The following is a 26,426-nucleotide window of genomic DNA, read 5'->3' on the forward strand; positions in this document are numbered from 1 at the left end:
CTAAATAAATACTATTTATAAATAATGAATAAATGGAACATGAGTCACTAAATTATAAAAAATAGTTATTATAATTTAATGAGCTTTAACAAATAAAATTAATTTAAAATTTTAATTATACAATTAAAATTCAAATCTATTTTTATTTATCATTAAATTAAAACTATTTTATTTATATATATATAATTTATTTATATCATACAGATAACCAAAATTATTTTTATTTTTTATATCTGTATCACATAATAAATAAATTAAAATTTATAATTTATATAAGAATGTATGCTAATGAGTGAATGCAAATGTGAAATGAATGTCATGCATGAATCAATTTATCATAAAAATTAACAGGCAAATTTTGGGGTATGACAATCATGAAGTGGATAAGCTTGGATGTGGCCATCTTTATTTGGTGTCTTGCTCTTCAAGATATTAATTGTGCATTTGTGTGTTGCTTGATTCTAAAAGTCCAAGGGAATTCTGGGTTTCTATTGACATACTTGTCTATTGGATTGCTACCCATTTGGTCAGATCTTTTCAACTTTAAACTTTTAATTTTGTGCATAGGGTAGTCTCTCCATCTTCCCCCATTTCTTTAATTTCAAAATCTCTCCCTCCATTTTTCAAAACTTCTTTGTGTGAACTACTTTTGTTCTAAAACTTGACCACTTTCAAAAAGGTAGTAACTTTGGCCTTATGCCATTGCATTTTCAAACTTATTTTCTTAAATCAAACTTGTAAATAAATTTAACTATACTTGACTTAAACTTTAAAATAAAAGCCAAAAAGAACTAACTCATTCAAACCATTTTCAGGCCTTTATGCCTTTCAAACTTAAATTTTCTTAAAACCAACACACTTATTTTGAAATTTATAACACGAACTACGAGGTTTTGATCCCTCATTTTTATGTTGGTACGTAGGCACAAGACCGAAGGTCTTGTCAAACACAAAAATATAATTAATGAATTCTTTTCTCATTCCCCATTCTATTTGTTTGTAAACATCACTTTGTACAAAATACATATGCACACAAAAGGGCTCCCTAAGAGTACCTAGGACACTTTGGGTGCTAACACCTTCCCTCTGTGTAACCAACCCCCTTACTTGTGATCTCTGACTTTTATTAGTTTTTATTTGAAAACTTCTTACCTTTTGGGTTTTGTTCGTACTTTTTCCTTTTTCCCTTGGAAACAATAAAAGCGCGGTGGCGACTCTTGTTAATTGATCTCTAGCTTGTCAATAGCTTGATGATCATGAATTTCCCACTACACCCTAAATCCAATGATATTAACCTAGCAAAGTCAAATCAGCCTTGACCAAGGCCCAACAACACAAGTCAAACTTACACAAACCATCACAAGAGGTCAACACAATTATTTGGCATTTATTCAATTTAAAAATACTAAAATAATGCATTTAAATTAAATATGGTTTGTTAAATTCCTAAAACCTCATTAAAACATCAAAGAAATGGCCATGAGATTTATCATAGGTCAAACAAGGTCAAAGGACCTTGGAGAAAAAATTTCAAAATTTTTAAAGACTTAAAAGTATTTTTAAACAATTAAGAAACAATCACAAAATCAATTAAATCATGAAAAATATTAATAATGATCCCGAAAATAATTTTAATTCAAAATATGAAAGAGGAAATTTTTTGAAATTTTTTGGTGAAACTCTCATATTTTTTGGATCAATATTAAAATTAATATGAATTAATGAAAATAAAAGGAATAAAAGAAAAATCAGAAAATATCAAAAAACGTGGACCGCTTGATCTGCCTCATTAATTAAGGTGGCAGATCAAGTGGATCGGCGCGCGCGTTCCATGGTGCACTGTAGTCAACGCGACATATGCTTGGTATTTAAAAGCAACGCACAAGATTAAAATATTTCAAACTCGTCTAGTGGCTCTGAACACTTCCAGCTCATCGCCAGAGCCAAAGGCCGATGATCTTCTCCGATGACCCTGGCCGGACTGGTTCAGTCATCACCACATCATAAATGACAAAAGAGGACATGATCTGAAAGATAAAATGGTGTAGATCACGAATATCACCTCAATTTTAACTAACTCCACATATATAGAAAGATATGAGGAGTTGAATTTTGAGGTGTGTCAACTGAGTTGCTTCGATTTGACCTCTAAGCAACTCAATCTTCTTGCCTACATTGGTAGGACTTAAAACAACCAAAGATCCAAGAGAATTGATGAGAATTAAGTGAGAATCGAAGAGATGAAGTTTTCTGAAAATTACCTTCAATGTTGTGCAGAACTTGATGTTGCTTGCTTCAAACACGATCTGATCACACTTGAGAAGCTTGCAGGAAATGATTAGCAAGGGTGCAAGGCTTTGGATCCTTGAGTTTTTGAATCTCCAATAGTTGAAATTCAAACTCAATTTTCAAATTGAAAATTCTCAGGTTTTCCTTTAGAATGAGAGGGTTTGAATTGGGGGGGGGGGGGGGGGGGCAAAGTTGGCGCACAAGGTGTGTTTGAATTGAGCATAGAGGTCGTGTATTTATAGCATGAGGGAGTGATATTTGCACACTTGAAATTTTGTCCAAATTTAGCAATATGAATGACACGAGTGCATGGGCATGTATAAGCCCATGAGGTAATGCATTGAGGTCCAAAATCAATCATGTTGAAGTCTGAATGAAGCTTGAATGGCAAGGCAAGGTGAAATGAAGTTTGTGCATTTGATTTCCTCCAATGATGCAGCTCTGTTAAAGCCATGTACAGCCCTAGAAAACCTCATCCAAAATGCATGAACTTGGGTTATTTGGAAAGCTTGGATCAAGGGGAACAAGTTTTATGTTCAACACTTTTGCATTTGGAGCTTGGATCATGGTGAATTTTAAGGTGGAAGTTTGGAAATTTCAACATGTTGAAATTTTTTCTAAAAGTGTAAAGTCATATATCTCAATATTCCACCTTACTTTACTTTTTATGTGAGCTTAAAATGAGAAATATGTCTTCATCAAAGTTGTATCTCTTTCAAAGACCTTCGAAATGGTCACAAATTTCATGTCATTTGGATTTAGGATGATAGAGTTATGCAATTTTGAAGTTTGGAAAAATCACTTGTTCAATGGTATAGGTAAAAAATGACCTATAATGTATCCTCATATCACATGCTCATAAAAGTTGATTGTGCAACTTGGAAATATTTCATCTCATAAAAATTGAGCAAGTTATGGCCTTGGGAAGTTGACTTTCAAATTAGGGTTTAAACAAAATGACCTATAATGTTTCAACATAGAAAATGATTTTCCAAGAAAAACTAGCTCTAGGTCTCAACATGAAAGTTGTTTGTAAGGTCATTTAGAGTAACGTTTCTCTTGGAATCATTTTCATGTGGTGAAATTGTAGGAGATAGGGTCTAGGGAGACCCAGTTTTGATCAGATGAATTCATCTGGCCAACCACCATCAACCAACTTGCTAACTTTCAATTCTCTTAACTTTCTTGGCTCATGGTAGATCATATATGCATAAGGTGATGAATTTTGAAGTGTACCTTGAAAAATTTGATCAATTGGTGAGATAGCTTGTTGGAGAAGTTACTCAAGATACCCAGTCAAACTAGGGTTTCCAAGGCAAATCACCCTCAAACTCTTGAAGAAAACTTGATCAATATGACATGTAGGAATCATTGGGACTCATATATGATGCTCATAACCATTCTTGGATCAATTCATGGTTGTGCTCTTTGTCATGAGGGTCTCAAACCCTAGATATGAACTTGATAGATCAATGGTGGTCATGCCCTATCTACAAAAGAGTTAGGCAAATACAAAGATATATTTTTGGTATTTTGGTATAGGGCATGATCACCATTGATCTATCAAGTTCATATCTAGGCTTTGAGACCCTCATGACAAAGAGCACAACCATGAATTGATCTAAGAATGGTTATAAGAATCATATATGAGTCCCAATGATTCTTACATGTCATATTGATCAAGTTTTCTTCAAGAGTTTAAGGGTGATTTGCCTTGGAAACCCTAGTTTGACTGGGTATCTTGAGTAACTTCTCCAATAAGCTATCTAACCAATTGATCAAATTTTGCAAGGTACACTTCAAAATTCACCACCTTATGCATATATGATCTACCATGAGCCAAGAAAGTGAAGAGAATTGAAAGTTAGCAAGTTGGTTGATGGTGGTTGGCTAGATGAATTCATCTGATCAAAATTGGGTCTCCCTAGACCATATCTCCTACAATTTTCACCATATCAAAATGATTCCAAGATAAACGTTACTCTAAATGACCTTCCAAACAACTTTCATGTTGAGACCTAGAGCTAGTTTTTCTTGGGAATCATTTTCTATGTTGAAACATTATAGGTCATTTGGTTTAAACCCTAATTTGAAAGTCAACTTCCCAAGACCATAACTTGCTCAATTTTTATGAGATAAAATATTTCCAAGTTGCACAATCAAATTTAAGATGTCTACTTCAATGTTTATGTTTGGAGTGAGAGCTAATTCAACTTTTATGAGCATGTGATATGAGGATACATTATAGGTCATTTTTTACCTATATCATTGAACAAGTGATTTTTCCAAACTTCAAAAAAGCATAACTCTATCATCCTAAATCCAAATGACATGAAATTTGTGACCATTTTGAAGGTCTTTGAAAGAGATACAACTTTGATGAAGACACGTTTCTTATTTTAAGCTCACATAAAAAGTAAAGTAAGGTGGAATATTGAGATATATGACTTTACACTTTTAGAAAAAATTTCAACATGTTGAAATTTCCAAACTTCCACCTTAAAATTCAACATGATCCAAGCTCCAAATGATAAAGTGTTGAACATAAAACTTGTTCCCCTTGATCCAAACTTTCCAAAGAACCCAAGTTCATGCATTTTGGATGAGCTTTGCTAGGGATGCGCATGGCTTTAACAGAGCTACATCATTGGAGGAAATCAAATGCACAAACTTCATTTCACATTGCCTTGCCATTCAAGCTTCATCTGACTTCAACATGATTGATTTTGGACCTTAATGCATTGCCTCATGGGCCTGTACATGCCCATGCACTCGTGCCATTCACATTGCTAAATTTGGACAAAATTTCAAGTGTGCAAATATCACTCTCTCATGATAGAAATACATGACCTCTATGCTCAATTCAAACACACCTTGCGCGCCAGCTTTACCCCCCAATTCAAACCCTCTCATTCTAAAGGAAAATCTGAGAATTTTCAATTTGAAAATTGAGTTTAAATCTCAACTGTTGGAGATTCAAAAATTCCAGGATCCAAAGCCTTGCACCTTTGCTAATCATTTCCTGCAAGCTTCTCAAGTGTGATCAGATCGTGTTTGAAGCAAGCAACATCAAGTTCTGCACAACATTGAAGGTAATTTTCAAAAAACTTCATCTCTTCGATTCTCACTCAATTCTCATCAATTCTCTTAGATCTTTGGTTGTTTGAAGTCCTACCAATGTAGGCAAGAAGATTAAGTTGCTTAGAGGTCAAATCGAAGCAACTCAGTTGACACACCTCAAAATTCAACTCCTCATATCTTTCTATATATGTGGAGTTAGTTAAAATTGAGGTGATATTTGTGATCTACACCATTTTATCTTTCAAACCATGTCTTTTTTTGTCATTTATGATGTGGTGATGACTGAACCAGTTCGGCCAGGGTCATCGGAGAAGATCACCGGCCTTTGGCTCCGGCGATGAGTTGGAAGTGTTCAGAGCCATTAGATTAGTTTGAAATGTTTTAATCTCGTGCGTTGCTTTTAAATACCAAGCATATGCCGTGTTGATTATAGTGCACCATGGAACGCGCGCGCTGATCCACTTGATCTGCCACCTCAATTAATGAGGCAGATCAAGTGGTCCACGTTTTTTGATATTTTCTGATTTTTCTTTTATTCCTTTTATTTTCATTAATTCATATTAATTTTAATATTGATCCAAAAAATATGAGAGTTTCACCAAAAAATTTCAAATAATTTCCTCTTTCATATTTTGAATTAAAGTTATTTTTTGGATCATTATTAATATTTTTCATGATTTAATTGATTTTGTGATTGTTTTTTAATTGTTTAAAAATACTTTTAAGTCTTTAAAAATTCTGAAATTTTTTCTCCAAGGTCCTTTGACCTTGTTTGACCTATGATAAATCTCATGGCCATTTCTTTGGTGTTTTAATGAGGTTTTAGGAATTTGACAAACCATATTTAATTTAAATGCACTATTTTAGTATTTTTAAATTGAATAAATGCCAAATAATTGTGTTGACCTCTTGTGATGATTTGTGTAAGTTTGACTTGTGTTGTTGGGCCTTGGTCAAGGTTGATTTAACTTTGCTAGGTTAATATCATTGGATTTAGGGTGTAGCGGGAAATTCATTATCATCAAGCTATTGACAAGCTAGAGATCAATTAACAAGAGTCGCCACCGAAATATATATATTTCTCGTCTCCTCAAAGCGCTGAGTTTTCAGCAGTATGTGGCTGGATGCATGTTGTCCATGCCTTTCCCCAGTATGAGTTGAGTTTATTTTTGACCTAGGATCTTTATCCTTGATGATTTATTTTCATCCCTAACAGGTTCTCCAGTTGGTGTTCCCATCTTGTTGAGATTAGCCGAGTATCTAGTTGTGATGATTCAAATCTTCATGTTTATATCCTTTGCGTTTGTTAGCATAATCACATACATACGCAAGTATATTCATGCATAAAACATAGCATCAACTATTTCATTGTGCATTTTGTCGCATTGACCTTTTTTCTGATCCTCTGCTTTGGTGATATTATTTCCCCATGCAGATTTGGTGTGTCTGTCCTCCTTCAATTGTAGAGTGTCAGCCCCTTTGATCCAAAAGAGCTTATCCTTTCTCCTTCCCCATTGAGTTATTTCCTCGAGGATGATTATCATTTCAGTTTCCTCCCAGTTCATTATCTGGATGGAACCACTCCCCTTGAGTTATGTCCTTATTGGGTTAAGTCTTGTTTGACCGTTTCTTTCTAGTTCTTACCTAGATAGATCTTTTGGTCCCCAAAGAGTTTATTACCTAGTAAATAGTAATATCCTTCTTGATGGTTGAGTACTTTACCTATTGAAGGTAATTTACTTCTTTGATTTTATCCAACAGATTCGTTTTTTCTTTCCCCAATAAGTTTATCCTTGATATGTTCATCTTAACCGATGACAGATATTCTTCCTATTTTGTTTTCTACCTAGTAAAAAGATACTTGTAAATCCTTCTTTCCCCAAAGAGTTTATCCCTGATATATTCACTTTAATCGGTGACGGATTTTTGTTTTTTGCGGTATTCTGTCCAGTAAATGGTAGATATAAATTATATTCCCCCCTTTGAGTATATGTTCATCTTAACCGGTGACATATATTCTCTATTTTGGTCTTCTTCCCTGTAAAAAGGTAGTTGTAATTCCTATTTTCCCCAACAGTTTACCCTTGATATGTTCATCTTAACTAATGACAGATACTCTTCCCTTGAGTTTGTCCTTGATATGTTCACTTTAACCAGTGATAGATACTCTCATTTTGGTCTTCTACCTAGTAGTCGATAATTGTAAATCCAATTCTTGTGGTGGTTTATCCTTGATATGTTTACCCCAACCGGTAACTGATATTCTTCCTCATTCCCCAGGTAGTCTATCCTTGATATGTTCATCTTAACCGACGACAAATATTATTTCCTTTTAGTTTATCCTTGATATGTTCACTTTAACCGGTGACAAATACTCTCTTTTTGGTCTTCTACCCAGTAAAACGGTAGTTGTAGTTTCTATTTGATTCCCTTTTCCCAGTAGGTTATTCTTACCCAGTAACCGGTAATGAATATTCCTCGTTTTCCTGAGTGAGTCATCCTTGATATGTTTACCCTAACCGGTAACAGATGTCACTCTATTTGAATATATTATCTTCCTACCCAGTAACCAATAATAGATAATATATCTCTTTTACTCTTGTGTTGAAGTTTTTCTTCCCCAATTGAGTTTGGGTTCGTATATCTTTATGAAACCGAATTTCCTATTGTGTGCGAATTTCAGCTTTGTTCTGATATAATCTTTTCCTCTGCAGATCTCTTCGTCCTCTACAGCCGAGTCTTTCCATTGATTTATTTTCAGGGAAATCCCCTCGTGTCTCCAACAGTTTTTGAGTCGTAGCCTGGCCTACGCATAGATTTTATCCCCAGAGTCTCTGCCTCCCTAGTGAGTTTTCCTTATGGAATTCATTTTTGCTCCAGTGGACTTTCAGTCTCTCTAATTCTTTTCCTTTGTGGTAATATATACCCTACAAAGATTATTTTTGCATTCATATCATATGCATCATGAGGTATCTTAGGGACAAAAATTTGTTTCTTGATGTTGTTATTTAAGTCCATTCTACTGAGTTGATACGAAGATTTTAACCTCTACATCCTCAGCTAGAATATCCTTTAATAGGGGCAGCTGTAAGACCCCAATTTCGACCATAAGATCCCTCATGCTATCGCATCATTTGCATTAGCTTTGGGATCACACCTTGGTATCCTCCTCACCCCTCATTCATTGGGTTTGCACCGGGAGAGATCACCAAACACATTTGATTGTATCATACTTTATTTTTATTTTTTTACTAACCAAAATGCCAAAAACATGTCTAGTATAGCTTTGTTTCTTTTGTAGGTAGTGTATGGGTCCATCTATGCATCATCAAGCTCACATCTAGGGTTTGACACCCTCAATGCAAGAGATCAATCCAGGAAAGGTTCACCATGGTTCTAAGCATCATCCATGGATCCACATGTACTTTATTTGTCAATTTGATCAAGATTCATCAAGAAATTTGGAGCTTGTTTACCTTGGAAACCCTAATTCATCTAGGTATCTTGTGTGTTTTCCTCAGAAAGTTTCTTCAACCATTGGTCAAATATTTCAAGGGATACTTCATTTCACATCATCTCAAGCATATATGATTCTCCATGAGCCCCAAAGATCAAAAGAACTTCAAGTTTGCAAGTTGGTTCAACGAGGTTGACCAAAGAAAGTCAACTAGTCAAATCTGGGGTTCCCTAGACCCTATCTCCTACAATATTTGTCATATGAAAATTATTCCAATAGAAAAGTTACTCTTTATAACATTCTAAACAACTTTCGAGTTGGCATCAAGAGCTGATTTTTCTTGTAAATTCACTTTTTATGGTGAAAGATTATAGGTCATTTTGTCCGTGCCCTAGATAAAATGTCAACTTCCAAGAACCATAACTTACTCAGTTTTTATGATATGAAGGTCATTCAAGTTTCATGATTAATTTCAAGATGTATTCTCCAACTTTTCTGCTTTTAGAAATGTCAAATTCTACTTACAAGGGCATGTATCAAGAGGAAACATTATAGGTCACTTTGGGCCATCATCATTAAATAAACAATTTTCCTCAACTTCTAAAATCCATAACTCCCTCATGCAAGATTCAAATGGTGTCAAATTTGTGTCCAAATTAAATAGGATTGAAATAGATACAACTTTATAGAAGGAACCATTTTCATTTGAAGCTCATAGAAAACGTTATTCAAGGTGGAAAAAGTGGTCATTTGACTTTTAACTTAGAAAATTTTCAACTATGTTAGATTCCTCCAACTTCCACCTCAAAATTCATCATGATCCAAGCACCAAATGGTAAACATTTCAACAGAAAAGTTGCTCCCCTTCATGTAATCTTTCCAAATAATCCAAGTTCATGGCATTTGGAGCATTTTTGAGTGACTTGCACATAGGTGTAATGCATGACCCCATTTGGAAAGTTTCATGACCAATTTTCATTTCACTAATGCATGGTTCCATGTTATTATTTCAGGTTGATTAGCACATGATTTTGGACCTATTCACAATATTTCATGGGCCTTCTGCACGCCCACGCAAGTATGCACCTCACATTGCTATTTTTGGCTAAAGTTTCAAAGTGTGTGAAAAGCCTATAAATACATTGCCCTTGTGATCAGAATGAGGACCCCTTCGCCCAAGCTTTGAGCTGCATCTTCCATAACCTCCATTGATAGAATAACCTTGAAGATTTCTCTTGAAATCGAGCTTCAATTCTACTTTTATTTTGGGATTGAAACTCCAAGGATCAAAGCCATTTGATAATCCATTACACTTCCTGTAAGTTGTTAGAAGCAAGCCAAGCCAAACTAGAAGAGAGATCGAGCTCAATTGAAGCAAATCAAAGGTGAATTTTCTTATTTTTCTCTTCTTCGATTCTATCTCAATTCTCTATGATTTTGCTTGGTCTTTGGTTGTTAGAAGACCTATCAATATAGGCAACAAGATTGAATTACTTTGAGGTCAAATCAAAGCAACTCAGTTCACACTCCTCAATTTTCAATTTCACATATCTCTCAATATAGTGAGAATTGGAAAAATTTGAGGACATATTCGAACTCCTTGAGTTTTTCTCTTCAATTTAGTATACACATCTTTTATTTTCATGAACTTTGGTGGTGGACTAGTTCGATGAGGTACACCGGAGAAGATGACAGCCCTAACTCCATTGGTGTGCTGACATCAGTGAAGGAGAATTGCGACCCAAAGCGCAGCGGAAATTAAAAATTTCTCCTTTAGAGATCCTTACGAATGGTCATGATCAGTGATAGAATATTTACCTCTTGTGACGGTTGAAACCTTTGGTGCAGATCTCTTGTGACAATCAAAACCTTTGATGCAAATCCACGAAGCGATCACGAACGTTGAACGATGACAACGTCTCTACTCAGTCCACACGAACGGATTCCTTCAATCTCAGTGCTAGCTGGTACGAATGAAGGCTTTGAGTGAGAGAGAGAGAAAATGAGAAAACGAAAATAATGCAACCGCACTTTGTGCTTCTGCACAAGGGTTCTATTTATAGAACCACTTGTGTGGGCTTCAAGCTAAAAGCCCACTTAAGTGTATTTTGGCCCATATCTTATAATATGCCCAAAATCACTTAAGCCCATGGTACCTTACCATATTTCGTATTCTACTCAAGTACACCGTACCTTACGATGTTCTATAATCCACTTAAGGGCACCGTACCTTACGATATTCCTTAGTTACTCTATCTCTCATCAATCCGTCCTTTGTGTGTGACCCTGTAGGTTTTCGCGGCGTTGGCAATTATATTAAATCATGTATTTAACATAATAAACAGTGAGCGGTATCTAGCAACACATCACTGCTACCCAAGACACGAAAATGTCATGTGATCTGACAATTCCTTCTGTGATAATACTTATGTGTATAATTACCCTTTTGCCCTTATGTCTATATTGAACACAAGGCATAGACCGTGTCATCCTTGTCCAGTTCAATATTGGGCCCATAGACATTTATCCTGTTATGCAGGATGGGCAAATTCCATCTAGGTCACTCATGTCCCTCAGCATGCTTCGTGGAGTACCCATCGACTGTCTTTATGGTTATCCAGTTACGGACAACGTTGGATCAACAATAAAGCACTCGACTCCACATCTAGGATCCATAGTGGTTTCAGGTCGAAGAGTGGAATACACTATTATCACCATGAGAATAACTTATGACACTTTGCATAACTTTCTATATAGTGTTCTCACAGGGGGTCAATCCGGTATAAATATTACTCCTAATATTCATACCTATGTTTAAGACTTGATAACTCTTTATCCATGATCCATGAGATGTGATCATCAGTCTACAAACATAATAGTCTTAATGCTTTAATGTTATCCCACTTCACACTAAAGCTCGACTACGGATACTTTAAGAATAGTGTCCTTATGTTTAATGTGATCTCATGATTAAGTTATACTTGATACATTAAACAGACTAACTATTCTAGGGACTTTATTAAACAAACGTAATAAAGAAAAAGCCTTTTATTATTAATAAATAATTCGATACAAGTACCAAAAGTATTGGCCTCTAGGGCTTACACCAACAATCAGTCCCACCCTTCTTATCACCTCTCATGTTCTAATCAGGTCCCTTGGTTTTGATTACTCATGTTGTAGTGCATTGACTTTGGTCTATGGTAATTCCTTAACGCGTGACCATCAGATATATCACCTCAATTAATGAGGGAGATCTGATGGCCCTTGTTTTTTCCATTTATTTTATTAATTATGATTTTATTTTAATTAACCATATTTTATGTTATTCATATTAAATTCATTTTTAATCCAAAAAATATGGGACTTTCATCAAAATCCCTAAAATATTTTCCTCTTTCATATTTTGAATTAAAATCATTTTTGGATAAATTTTGATATTTTTTGTGAATTAAATGATTTTTGACTTGTTTTTAAATATTTTTAAATGCTTCTAACTTTCCAAAAACTCTGAATTTTTTTCTCTAAGGTCATTTGATCTTGTTTTACCTAGGATAAATCTCTTGGCCATTTATTTGGTGATTTGAAGGGACTTGAGGTTTTTACTTTTGAAAAATGCATTTTAATTCATTTTTTAATTTGATTTTTAATTGTTTAATTCTTTAATTGTTTAAAAATATTGTTGAGCCATTTGATTGACCTTATGATGTTTGAATTTATGTTTGGCCTTGATCATGGTTGATTTGAACTTCCATTTGATCAATACTATTGAATTTAGGGGGTTGATGAAATGTACATTTCATCCCTCAAGATGAATGGATAGTATTGATTAGATGAAATTCCTCCTATGATCAATTTGAGTTTACATTTCCTTTTCCCTCTTCATCTCCATTCCTATTCTTCCCCAATCCATTCATTGACCAATGACTTCTCAAATATCAAAATGCTAGTTGATTCATCAATGACCTTGTGTCAGATGAATCAACATGAGTCTGATTGAGATAGGTCCATCCCATTTTATTTTTTGTGTGTGGTATGTTTTAGGAGCTTGGTTCTTTGTACCATGTCTCTAACATGCATTAACACCAATATTATTATTGCCTGACCTCAGATAGTTGTGACTTCTGCATAAGTCCAATTACGATTGCTTAACATAGAGCTAAATATGTCCCCAAAGGCATAAAATTCTTGTAAGTGAGATTGTAAGTCTCCCATTCTTCATGGCATTGTGTGAAGACTTAACCTTTTTTCCATTTGTGAGAGTTAGTGGCATACTTGTTGATTTATCCAAGTTGGATCCCTTCTCACAAATGATGTCTTGGTTTATGTCCTCATACCTGTGAATGGATGGTTGGGTGTTCTCCAAGGAATGACTTAAACAATTAAAACTCTTCAACTAACACTTCACTAACTTATTCTTATTATTGATTTAATTTCAAGTCATTTACTTAATGCAATTTAAATTTCAATATCTTTGTCATTCATTGCCATTTACATTTCATGCAAGATGTTTATGTTTTAGTCATTTTTACTTTGCTCACTTGAGCCATATCATTTGTGCTAGTATATATTGTATGCTTGTGATGTTGTTATGCTTGTGGTCTTAAGACCTTAAAATACTTAATAATAACGAAAACCCTAAAAAATATGTTGATGGACTGTTGGACCTCTTCCCTTGACTTGATCTGAACTTTTGGACTTAGAAGTAGGCAATATTCCTATGCTTTGAAGGACTTGGCCAATGCCATTATTTGAGAATGAGTTATCCTTGACAATGACTTTCATCTGATGTAAGGCCTGGGATTTCCTTTGGGTTTATCTGTTACCTTGTCTCTGTGCTTGATTTTTATACTGTTATTATTGTTGATGTCTGATGATTGCTTATATGAGTTTGCCAAGGAATATTTCATCTGATACATTTGAAAATTGCTTGCATGGATATTATGGCCATGTTTATTTGATACCTTGGTCTTAATATTATTTGCTTGGATGTTGCTTATGCTTGTTGCTTGCTCAAATGTCCAAAGGAAATGAGTTTCTATCTGTCATTCTTGTCTTGTGGATTGCTTCCCATTGGTCAGATCTTTTCAACTCTTAACTTTTAATTTTTTGTCTAGGATAATCCCTTCATCTCCATCTTCTTTATTAAATTTTAAAATATCTCCCTCATTTTAAAACTTTCTTTGTTTGTGTTTTCAACTTAGAAATGTTTAAATAAGTAGAAACTTTGGCCTTATGCCATTGATTTTCAAAACATTTTCTTAATTAATATTGTGAATAAAATTAATCATATTGACTTAACTTTCAAAAAAGACAAAAAGAATTAACAACTTCATTTAATCTTTTGGCCATTTTGTGCCCTTTTCATTTAATTTTTTTATTAAAATCAATTCACCAACTTTTTTGAAATTTTTACCACGAACTACAGGGTTTTGATCCCCCATTTTTATGTTGACACGTAGGTATAAGATCGAAGGTTTTGTCAAACACAAAAATATAATAAATAAATTCTTTTCTCATCCCCTCATTCCATTTTTATCAAACATATTTTCAACAAAAATACTTGCACACACAAAAGGGTTCCCTAGGAGTACCTAGGACACTTTAGGTGCTAATACATTCCCTCTGTGTAACCACCCCTTACCTGTAATCTTTGATATTTTATTAGTTTTGATTTAAAAGCTTATTATCTTTGGGTTTTGTTCATACTTTCCCCCTTTTCCTTTGGAAACAAATAAAGCGCGGCGGCGACTCTGATTTTTCATTGACGTCGGGTTTATCTATAGCTCGATGGTCACGAATGCACCGCTATAGTTCCAACCATTTCATACCGAAAACGGTTGGTTGAACATGTGACTTCCGCGTTCCCTATAGAACGCGACACCGACTGGTTAGATTAGTTGAGCAACCCATAGATCATGCTAAGATTTGTTCATGCTCAGGATGTTCATGACCAAATGGTAAAGACATATGTGACACATATTGCTGATGAAATGGTTGCTGATGAGGTGGTCCAGCCAGATGTCGTTGTTGTTGATCCGGTCACCCACGAGATATCACTGTTGCTGATCTGATCTCATCTACTACTGCTGACATAAAGGTTATAACTTATTTGACTGAGCCGTCTGTGCACACAGATGAAGGATTCCCGGGAAGACCTATTGATCGATAGGTGCTAATCGGGTATACTGATGACCATGTGGCATACCGACTATAATAGGGAGAGGTATTATATTTTATGTTAACTTTAATTTTTTATTATTATGCCATGAAAGCTAACTGCTAATTTTTTAATTTTTTTTGTTACAGTACCGTTTCCCACTGAAGGTGACATCACATGGGTCGAAGCTGAAGGGCTTCCTAAAGACTCAAATGCCTGAGGAGGTCATCCGTATTGTATGTGATTTTGAGCTCCTTGATTTTGCCCACTACTCCCTCATAATGCTTCAACGCTCAATTACTTACTACTTTTGTTGAGAGATTGCATAAGAAGACATCTTCATTTCATCTTCCATTTAGGGAGATGACTATCACTCTGGATGATGTCTCCTCATTGTTCCATCTCTCTATTACCGACAAATTTTAGACGACTCCTGTTATTAGTCAGTCGCTTGCATGTTTGATTGCTGCACGAGATTTGGGAGTTTCTAAGGTGGACGTGCTGGAGGAGTTTGGCTTCAACAGGGGAGCTCACCTTCATATGTCTAGGCTTCAGGATATGTAGGAGGAACTTGTTGTGGGACGTAGGTATGAGGCTGCCGCTAGGGTGTACATGTTACATCTAGTAACATATACTCCTTTTGAAGATAATCCAAGTGTTTATATTGATGCCCGATATGTGTGGCTGTTCAGTAGCCTCGATGTTACCAGTTGGGCTTATGGGCGCATTGCTTTGACTATCCTGTATACAACACTTGGAGTGACGATATTATTTGAGACCAGATAACTTGATGGTTATTTGAGTCTATTACAAGTATACTTGAAATTATTATTTATTGATTTCTTATTTAATTGTTACGAATAATATTTCTTAATTATTATTTGTTGTATTTGTGTTATGATATCAGGGTTGGATAACAAGCATTTCCCCACCATCTATGACAAGAAGGTGCAATATTCCCTAATGGAGGTCCCACGAGCGAGGAGATGAAGGGCCAAACAGTTACATCCCAATGGTGTTGCTGAGTATAGGATGGGGCTAGATGCTTTGATTGTAGATGGTCACATATAGAGACCATACACTGATCATAAAGTCCACCATGAGTTTTATGACTTTTCTTTATATTTCGGTTATATGCGGTGGGAGACCATGAACACTAGACACTTACCTGAGAGGTGCCCGTGACAATATGGTTATGTTTAGAGCATCCCACGACTAGTTCCAGATATACCATATGCGGGCATTGACATGTGGTTTCAGAGTAACATCATCAACTATAATCGTGCCATTAGAGATCATGTAGTTTTGATTCAACACGCCTCGCATTGTGATGATGGTTACTTAGAATGGTACCTCACTGTATGTGACCCTCACATCATCCCACTCGTTGAACATACAAATGATATTGAGTCTTATAATGTTGGGGTACCTGTCGATGACGTGCTGCCGCCGCCTCCTACAGTTGATGTCGATTACCAGTAGCGCTTCTAAATGATTGTAATTATTATGGATAACCTCATGGGTTTGGTACACCCATATGGTGAAGTTTATAATGGATTATCTCGTGCTGCACACATAGCCCATGATGACCTATTTAGACATTATTGTTATCTTTATGTATTATTTGTATATTATATATAATATTACTCAGACACCAGACCTTTTTATTAGATAATATTTTTGATCTTCCATTGATGCAACATCAACATAAACTAACATTTGACAATTGATTACGTAACTTAAATATAACTTAAAAAACGATAATAAATAAGAAAACCCAGACACTCCCAGATAATTCTGGATGTTTCATCATCTTAATTATGTCGTCGACAAACCTTGAAATCTTAACATCTAACTCGATCGACCCCTTTGTTAACCTACAGTGAAATGATCTTCACATATCCTTCACATCTTCATCAGTCTTCAACTCAATAAGGTTGTATTTCACCATTCTGTCAGTATCAATTCAATCTTCACGAAACTCGATTTTTCTCACCTTTCTGTTTTCGGTATCAGACAATAATTCATTCAACTTGGACGTCAAGACGGTGAGAGATGTGGTGCCATCCGGAAGCCAAAACTCTACGAGAGGTGAAACTCCGTTAAATTACACTTCTACCTTAATAAAAAATTGAGGAAAAAACATCTTGAGATGTTTTTATCAAACAAGAGTTGATCCCATATTTATACAACTTTGCATTTATTATGGACCATACTTAACTGCCAATGCAATCATAGCCGTCCAAAACTGTCGACAAAATCTTGAACGTTTGAAATTTCAAACAAATAACACTATCGAAAATTTCACTTTGATTAAAATTTCGATATAAAATGGTAATTATAAAATTTTCGATATTATTTATAAATTAACGATTTTTTTTATAAATTCCGATAATACCGAAAATTTAAAATACATTATCAAAAATTTAATTTCTAAAAAAAAAAATTCTGATTTATCTTTAAAAAATTTTACACAAAAATTTGATACAATATTTTTTTTTGTTAGAACACTTTTAGAATTTTAAATTTATAGGGGTGGCACGTTAAGTTTGAGTTATTTAGGGCCCTAGCCCAAAATTTGTTTTGGGAAGTGAGAGCAAGTTGATTGGTAGTGTCACTTTGCCACTTAGTTAGAACAATCTCTCAATTCTGTACCGCTCTACAACTATGGGCCGTCATTCTCCGTCCTCTCGCCGTCATTCTCCATCTTCTCGCCGTCACCGGAGCAACCGCAGCATCTCTCCTCCGCCGCCGCGAGAGAAGCAACATCAACCTTCGAGTCGTGCACCTCGGCCAGCTTCCCGTTCACCGGATCCTCCACCTTCTTCTTATCACTCTCGGTCTCCTTCTCCGCGAACTAAACGGTTGAAGAAAAATCAATCTGAACGCGAAAGCGAACCTAAACTAGAGCACCATAGGAGCCATGGCAGTAGCAGAGGGAGGGATTCAGAGAGGGAACCAGTTGAGCGGAAGAAGATGATGAGAGCTGAGAACGAGGATGATGGCGGAAGGAACGGCAGGTCGTCTAGGTCGAAGCACGAGACTTCTCCGGAGAACCACCGCAATGGGGGGAGCAGGCACAAGTCTCGGTCACCACCGTATCACCCAGCCCAAACTCAGCCTCGTGATGAGGTGTCTGGTGATACCCAACCCTAATTCAAACTATTCTTTCATTCTTTCTGCAATTACCTTTGGTTTTCGTTTGGTATACGTATGCATTTTCAAGCATTTGTTTTTATGCTCTTGAGGGAATTGAAGGAATGAGGGCGTGCTTAAGAAATTATGTTTCTGTTTTTTGCTTTACATTTATGCTTTGCATACTTTTTCTGATTGTTGGTAGTGTTATCGGATCAGTTGTTTGATTTTTATTTGTTATTAGAGGTTGATTGAATATATGGAATGAAGAGTTTTGAAAATAATTGTGTCTTCGAATGTATGAGTAGTCCTATATTATTTGGCAAACAAATTTTGTAATTGGTAGACTTTTAGAATGGACCACCCATGAATTAGCACGCTGTTGATGTTTTATATCAGATGCATTTGATTATTTTAGAGAGTATTCCATGACCTCCTCCTGACGCGGCTTAAAATGTTTTGTGTTGTCACTGAAGTGGAGTAAATAATAGGTGACTGTTGCCTATTGGAATATTGAAATGATATTTTCTACCCTAGTTGTGTGATTAACTGATTGAGGTAATGGCTCAAATTACAGAAACTGTTAGTTATGATCTTGATAACTTGTTCATATGTTGGACAACCTATTTGAAGTCACTTTGCGTTTGAAAAGTGACATTTGCATATGGCATGGTGACAAAAATGGTTGTTGAGCTGCGTGAACCAGGAATTTGACTGAGATTTAGAGAAGCCTATAGTTGGCCATGCTTAGAAATGAAAATGTAGAGTCTTGCCTTTAGCTATGTTTGGCATGTGTAAAGAAGACTTGTAGAGGCCCATGAGACTAGAGTAGGTTAAAAAGAAGGTATCCCTTTAGTTTGAGTTAGAGAGAGGTTTATTAAAGCTTTGGCCAAATAATACGAAGAATTTATAACTTATTTGAATGATTTGTCCTTAGACACGTCCTTAGAAAATATCGTTTCAGTATTCCATGAATGTTGCCTATTGAAATGATTGTTGTTGCTTCAAGTTGGTGTTCATTGTTATTGTCTTTTCTTTCAGAGGAGTTTGTTTTCTCCTGCTCCTCTTCTGTGGCTGTGTGGTTCCCAAAACTTTGTTTATTCTTTCAAACTTTTTGCGTTAAATATTCATTACCCCTTATTTATCCCAATCTTGGTCTCTTTGCTTCTGCTTTGTTGCTTGTACTTTTTTGCATGTTACACTTTCATATTCCCTGGGGTTGATGCTTATTTGGGCTGCTGTTTAATTTTTGCAGGTAACGAATTCAAGAGGAGCTGAAATGATGTAAGCTGTTGCTTCAGCTTTTATGTTCAATGTTTTGCTCCTGGTTGTTGTTGTCCATACTTTTTAATTGTCATTTTTGGTTTTAATATTTTAATAAAAATGCTATATGTTGTAGTAACATTTGTCTTTCAGCATTTTTATGTTTTTAAATGCATATGAGAAAAGGGAGGGTTGGTGGCTACTTTACAGCCTCATGAAATCATTGGAGATGAATCTAAATCTAAAATAATATGTTTACTTGTAAAGATGGTTCACTACATCTAATTGCAGTGACAATGGGCTTAAGTTAACAGAAGCTATACTGTATTGACATGTAAGTAGATGCTAGATTAAGATATGAATGTATATGTGTAGAAGCATGGTAGAGGACTGTCTTGGATTTATTAGTATGGTGATTGGAATCGAATAAATGAATGAATATTAATGTTTGGTAGAATATTTATCTTTAAGCTTCTTTTCTTATACCTGTTCATTTGTTGGATATCCTTTTGAGTCTTTCCCTTGTTCATGTTTTGTTTAATATTGCTATACAAATAGTGCCACTTCATGCATTTGATGTAACTTATATCCGTTAAGATTTGTTATGAGAACATCAGAAATAAATTGTGCTTGTAAGATTATAACTTATAGTGCTAACTGGCCTTGAGCTTGAACATGCTATACAACTCCTTTAATTGATGCAAATCTTGCAATGGACATTTATACGTGGAATAGAATGCAAAGCTAAACAATACATTATTAATTTCTATTTAAACTGAATTTAGAAGGTTGCCTACAGTTTCTGTTTGCAAATGAAAAGAGATGAAGTCTCATTGGTTAAAGAGAAATTTAACGATCAAACGTTTGTTATGAAATGACATTAGCTTGCCACTTGGTTTTAGATCCTGTGTTATGACCCTGCTCCCATCTCTATATTTTCTTAACGCTTAAAACTTTGTTTTGAAGTTGTCATATAGATTAAAATTAGTTGGTTTAGTTTCTGATGGCAATTTGATTGCTGTCTTGGCAGGAATGAAGAGGATGATTCCATTATGAAGATGAAGGCTGCTGAAGAGGCTCTGGAAGAAAAACAGAAGGTAACAATGTTTTTTCAAAAAAGAGGGACACCATATTCTGTTGTCCCTCTTCGTTGCTCATTTAGATGATGGAAGAACCACATTTTACCAAGGTTACCTCTGTATGGTATAGATATTCTTCTTCTCAGCTCTGAAAAATGGACACTTTGTTGTACTAGCTACAGTTTTTTCCTGTTCTCATTGGTTACCATAATTTTCAATTGGTGTCCTCTTCCTTTAAAGAGGAGGCTAGCATGAGACATCCAGTCTCTAGATACTAGTACACTACTCCCAAATTTGTTAGTGAGACTTCACTTCACCATTCAAAAAGGAAAACAAATAGAAAATCATAATATGATTCGACAAATTAAAAGCTAATTATTATTATTGTTATTATTATTTTGTATAAAGAAGTATGTAGATTGAATCACAAGAAAAAAAATAGAGGGTGTAGATTTTATGTGACCCTTGCTGTTTGGTTTTCTGAAATACTCTATCATGTGCAGGTAAAACCTTCGTTTGAGCTATCTGGAAAACTTGCGGCTGAAACAAATCGAGTCAGAGGTGAGAGACTATTTGTTAACCTGTATAACTATCTATTTTGATTTGTTAAGCGAGTTTATGTTGCATTTAATTGTTTGCTGAACAGTTCATAATTTTCAGGTATTACTTTATTGTTCAATGAACCACCAGAGGCTCGAAAACCTGATATTAAATGGAGGCTCTATGTTTTCAAGACTGGTGAAATGTTGAATGGTAAGCCTTTATGGCTGCCCTGGTCACTTTTTCCCGTGTCATGCTGCTGAATTTTGTGTTACTGTTAAGATTAATCTTTAAATGTTCAGTCCCAACTTCTTTATTACTAATGTAGTATTTAGATGTAGTCTTCATTATCATTATCAATATATAATTTCCCCTGCAATGTGGTATATTTTCATCATGAATTTCTAAATGTTTAATTAATACGTTAGCCAATAGCAATTGGAGTGAACTTTTCGTAACTGGACAAGCAATATATAGGGGATCTTTTTCTCCTCTACATTTAGTTGCATTTCTGCTTTCATGCATACGGTTTCATTTCTTTTCTATATATTTTCAATAGTTAATTTTAGTCATACTTTTTTTCTTCAACTCGTGCAGTTAAATTATTAAGTAGAAAATCTTCTTCAACGTTGATGGTTCTAAATGGAAATGAAGTTTTTTGTCTTCCCAAGATACTTATATTTATTTGTACTAGCATTTTCCTAAAAGAAATGTATATGATTGGCAGAGCCTCTATATATACATCGCCAAAGTTGTTACCTATTTGGAAGGGAAAGAAGGGTTGCTGATGTCCCAACAGATCATCCGTCTTGCAGCAAGCAACATGCTGTTATTCAATTCCGGTATTTATTTATTTCTCTAATTTAATGATCTCATAAGGGTTCCTTTGTTTGTTGGTGTTTTAAGTTCTCACGACGATAACAAAAAACTCATTTATTTTCTTATTAGGCAAATTGAAAAGGAACAACCTGATGGTACATCAGTAAAGCAAACAAGGTAATGCCCAATTCTTTTTTTTATGGGTTAGTCAACATATACTGCCAAAGTATTCTGCATGTAAAACCCTAACATCTATGTTGCAATAGGCCTTACATAATGGATCTTGGAAGCACAAACAAAACTTTCGTTAATGTAAGTGGTCATTGAATGTCTTTAATTAGTTTCTTTGTTATGTTCATTTGATGTAGTAGCAAATTCTGAGCCTAAGTTGGATGTGAATTATTTATTATCTGATGCTGCTTTTGCAGGATAATCCCATTGAACCTCAACGGTATTATGAACTTAGGGAGCAAGACACCATTAAATTTGGTAATAGCAGGTAAGTGACAAGTAGATATTAGTTGTTTTTTATTATGTTCAAACAACAAATTTCTTGTTTGATTTAAAAAACATGTCGGGCAAAATTGTATCTTTTGCCAGTCTGTGATATTATATGGTAATATTTAACAATTTCCACTTCCATTGAGTAGATTTTTTTCTATGCCTAATTTAACATATAATATGAACTAATTATTATTAGGCCTAAACTGTTGTAGTAATAGGGTTAGGTGCTTAAGATTGAGAAGAGGAGCTGATGGTTTCCGGACTTGAAGTTTAGAGTTCAGTAATTAAAAGGATTCTGTAATTCTATAGTGACGACTAACTAATAGATAAGAAGGATATTTAGGTGAAAAGTTAAAAGAAATTTGAAAAACAAATAGAACAATATTTGAATCCATGGAACTATAACTTGTTCTGTCCCCCAGCTGAGCCATGGAAACTATCATTAGTATGCATTCAGGCCTCTCTGTAGAAGTCTGAAGCCAAGCACATGCTTAGGGATGTGTTTGGATTGAACAGTATTAGAAAATAAGTTCACGTTCTTAGGGATGCGTTTAGATTGAACAGTATTAGAAAATAAGAGATGAATGCAATTTATTCCTCAGTCCAAGGCTTTATTCCTCGGTCCATGACTCGTTTAAATAAAGAGGGAACACTTAATTCTCTTCCTTGAATGAAGGAGAAAATAGTTACAAAGGAAACAAATGGAAACATCTAGAAGCACTAAGAAATAATTCTTAGAATTTGGGTTGAACTTGAATATAACTCAACCTTACAAAATTGGCTTGTAAGGTGAGGACTGTCCCCACTTATAAACATTATCTTCAGGCCATATATTATTTGATTTGAAACTCTTAACACCCCCCCTCACGCTAAGTACTATTGGATTTGGTGCACGGTATAAATGGTGGGTGGCCCGATAGTGAAAACCTAATAGTAGGTGGTACAACGGATTTTGAACTCTTATACCTTTTTAAAATTTTGGTGTGACCTAGTTCAACCTTACAAAACCAGCTTGTAAGATGAGGAGCGATCCACTTATAAACATATCTTTAGACCATATATTATTTGATTTTGGACTTAATAATAAAAATGAATAATAAATCTACACGATTTTCCAACACCTCCTTTTAAGTTGGTGGTGGATAGATATCTAATCTATCATGCCCATCTTGATTATCAAATGCTCAAAAGTAGGTCATGCCAAGGTTTTGGTTAAGATATCCGCAATATGTTGTCTAGAAGTCACAAAAGGTAGACATAGGATTGAGAGGGCGATGTCAGGTCTGGCATGTGAGAAATAAATCAGTTTCCCAACCAATCTCTGATATCTTCCGGTATCAAGAGTAACACTGCCTTCTCCACAAAGTTTTGCATGAGGATTCACAAGGTTATCTGCTAGTCGACGACCAACCATTCCTGTTTCTTTCAGTAAATCTATAATGTATTTTTGTTGTAAAACCATAATTCTTTTCTTTAATATAACAACCTCCATACCAAGAAAATATCTTAAGGATCCCTAGTCCTTGAGTTTAAAGTCTACTGCTAATTTCTCTTTTACTCTTGCCATTTCAACTGCACCATCTCCAATAACTAAAGACAATATGATCAACATAAACAGTTAGGGCAACAAATTTCCCATCACAAGAGAACCTTGTGAACAAGGTAGTGTGGTCAGCTTCTCTTTGAATGTGCCTGATAGAAACTGGTACCCATATGATAAATAAATGAATAACAATTGTTTATTATTGGATATACTCTAGGGAAAGATTCCCAAATCAGAGATTGAATACACAATTACACACTTGTACAAAATTGGAAAGTTGCAAGAAAATGACTAAGACACGATTTCTACTAAGGATTTTGAGAGCCTTGGCCTCTCTCCTTCCCAAATGTTCGAGATTTGGGTCTCTATATAATTCCAAAATCACCAACTCCCTATGTCTTCCTCTATTTATTCTAAACATAAACACTCAAAATTAATAAAACAGAACTGCTTCCAATAATATAATAATCACCACTTAATTGGTCCTTAATGAAGAATCTAACAATATTCTCCCCAAAGATTTCACGTTCACTTTCACCACTTACCTATGTTTCCACCAGGGTCCCAAAACTTGAACTCAGTCACCTCTCTTTAGGTTTCTCATCATAGTTTTCATCTTTGCACATTTTACTCTGATAACAAGACTTGAAGTTATTTGTTTGCACATACATGTCCCGGGCTAAAGTTTTCATCACATTGGGAACATAATCCTTTATGGGATTTATCTTGCAACTCTTCGACTGTCAACCCTCTAAAGCCTCCTAATAATATAATAACTGCCACTTACCAAAACATAACTGCTCCTTGATGAGAGGTCTAACAGTACTCCCCCTAAAGATTCACCTTGTCCTCAAGATGAAGGATTGCCCAAGTGTCCTCCAATAAGAAGACTTAAAATTGTTTGTTTACACATACGTGTGTTGGGCTAAAGTCAATGACGACCTTAAGTGTTAGGTTGTTATATTAGAATTGTTTGTACCTAAGACTGATGTATGGACTGCCTTTTATAGTGAGGTTATAAGGTTTACAAGAACCTTCTTTGTTGTCACTTGCCTTATAGGCTCGATGGTGTGTCCAGCTGTCTTCGTGATCCAACGGTCCCTGGATGTTTGGCAGGCCTCGATCTAATAAATTACTAGGGCGTGCCCATTTTGTGGATCCAAGTCCTTGGATAATTGATTGGGTGTTGACGTACCTGACTGACTCCTAGGACCCTTGGATGGATCTGACGGTCCGTGTAGGTGGTCCTTTTCCGGGCTTTATATGCTGTTGGAGCTAAGTGGGTTGGGCATTGGCCCAGACCTGAACAGTTTCTAAAAGTTTCTAAAACATAGAGTACTTTAAAAAATAATACGATTGCTTGTCATGACCCTAAAAAGGGTTATTCTGATATTAGAACATTGTTGTCTCGTCTCGATGATTTTTCATGTGACTGATGCAATATTCCTTTGCTAGAATTAGTCTGGTGTCTGTTAATGCAATGAATTTTCTTGCTTTTCTTGTGTTAGTTCAAATGCAAGAAATTTCTTAGACTATCTCAAATAGGGTTTTTAAAATGGAGTTGCCATGTCCCATATAAGAACCGTTATTTATTCTTATAAAATTTAGTTCTTAACATTAAAGATTATTTTCTTAGACAGGGCTTTAAGTATATGAGATTATTTGTGAGGCCTAATTTTAATTTTTAAGAGTTCTACTATTAGAGTGAAAACTATTATGAGTTCATGAATTTTATGCGGTATTGTAAAGTCTAACAAAGATAAGTTAAGAATCCTAAAGGGGTTATACATTTCCAAGGATGCTGCTTATGCTCTTCACCTAAAACATGTATATTTATATTTATAGTTATTTTTTACAACATATCTATATATTGTTGAATTGTTTTTTTTTCCTTCCTAATTTCAGCCGAGAATATGTATTACTGCATGAGAACTCTGCTTCGTGATAAAGCAGTGACCTCTCAGAATCTGTTCCAACATGTTCATCAGAAGTGAGCAAAACAACACTGTACCAGTAGTTTTTCTAATCAAGTCCAACATTTGTGTATTCCCTCTTATCATTAAGATTATAGGTCAGTTATGAGTTTCTTGGTATTTATACAAGATACAGATTGAATATTTCATGTTAAGATGTACAATCCTGAGGATCGTCAAATGAGAGCTTAAGAAAAATGACCCTTTTGAAGATATGGAATGGGAAATATTTACTTTGATATTCTCACCCGATTTTTTTAGATATACATTTATGTTTAATATCTCTAGAAATACAAGAGACTAAGAGACATTTGAATAAACTGTGTGTTTTGAAAATTAAAAAGCACTACGGAGACTTCATTATATATATAGAAATTACAATTAACTACATCATATAATCGATGTGAGACTATTTTATGTACAAATATTCTTATCATTCCCCAAGTTAAAAATTTATCTAAAATTTGATTTAAAAAAATTTATGGTGTGGAAGCAAGTTTTAAATATTTTTCGGATCAAAAATTGTCTAACTGAAACTACTATTGAATAACCCAGATATTAAGGGTGGCAAACGGGCATGCCC

General features: G+C 35.0%; 1 protein-coding gene across 1 annotated transcript; it reads left to right on the plus strand.

Moving 5' to 3' along the window:
• The first annotated feature begins 17,543 nt into the window (after positions 1-17,543).
• LOC127084975 (FHA domain-containing protein DDL) lies at positions 17,544-26,084 on the plus strand. Its single transcript, XM_051025517.1, has 10 exons — positions 17,544-18,119; positions 19,378-19,406; positions 20,416-20,482; positions 20,968-21,025; positions 21,125-21,217; positions 21,732-21,846; positions 21,953-22,000; positions 22,090-22,135; positions 22,252-22,322; positions 25,776-26,084. The coding sequence occupies exons 1-10, from the start codon at positions 17,655-17,657 to the stop codon at positions 25,813-25,815; spliced, it is 1,032 nt and encodes a 343-aa protein (XP_050881474.1). The 5' UTR covers positions 17,544-17,654; the 3' UTR covers positions 25,816-26,084.
• Positions 26,085-26,426: the final 342 nt, after the last annotated feature.

The sequence above is a fragment of the Lathyrus oleraceus genome, chromosome 5 (assembly GCF_024323335.1).
Source record: "Lathyrus oleraceus cultivar Zhongwan6 chromosome 5, CAAS_Psat_ZW6_1.0, whole genome shotgun sequence".
NCBI lineage: Eukaryota > Viridiplantae > Streptophyta > Magnoliopsida > Fabales > Fabaceae > Lathyrus > Lathyrus oleraceus.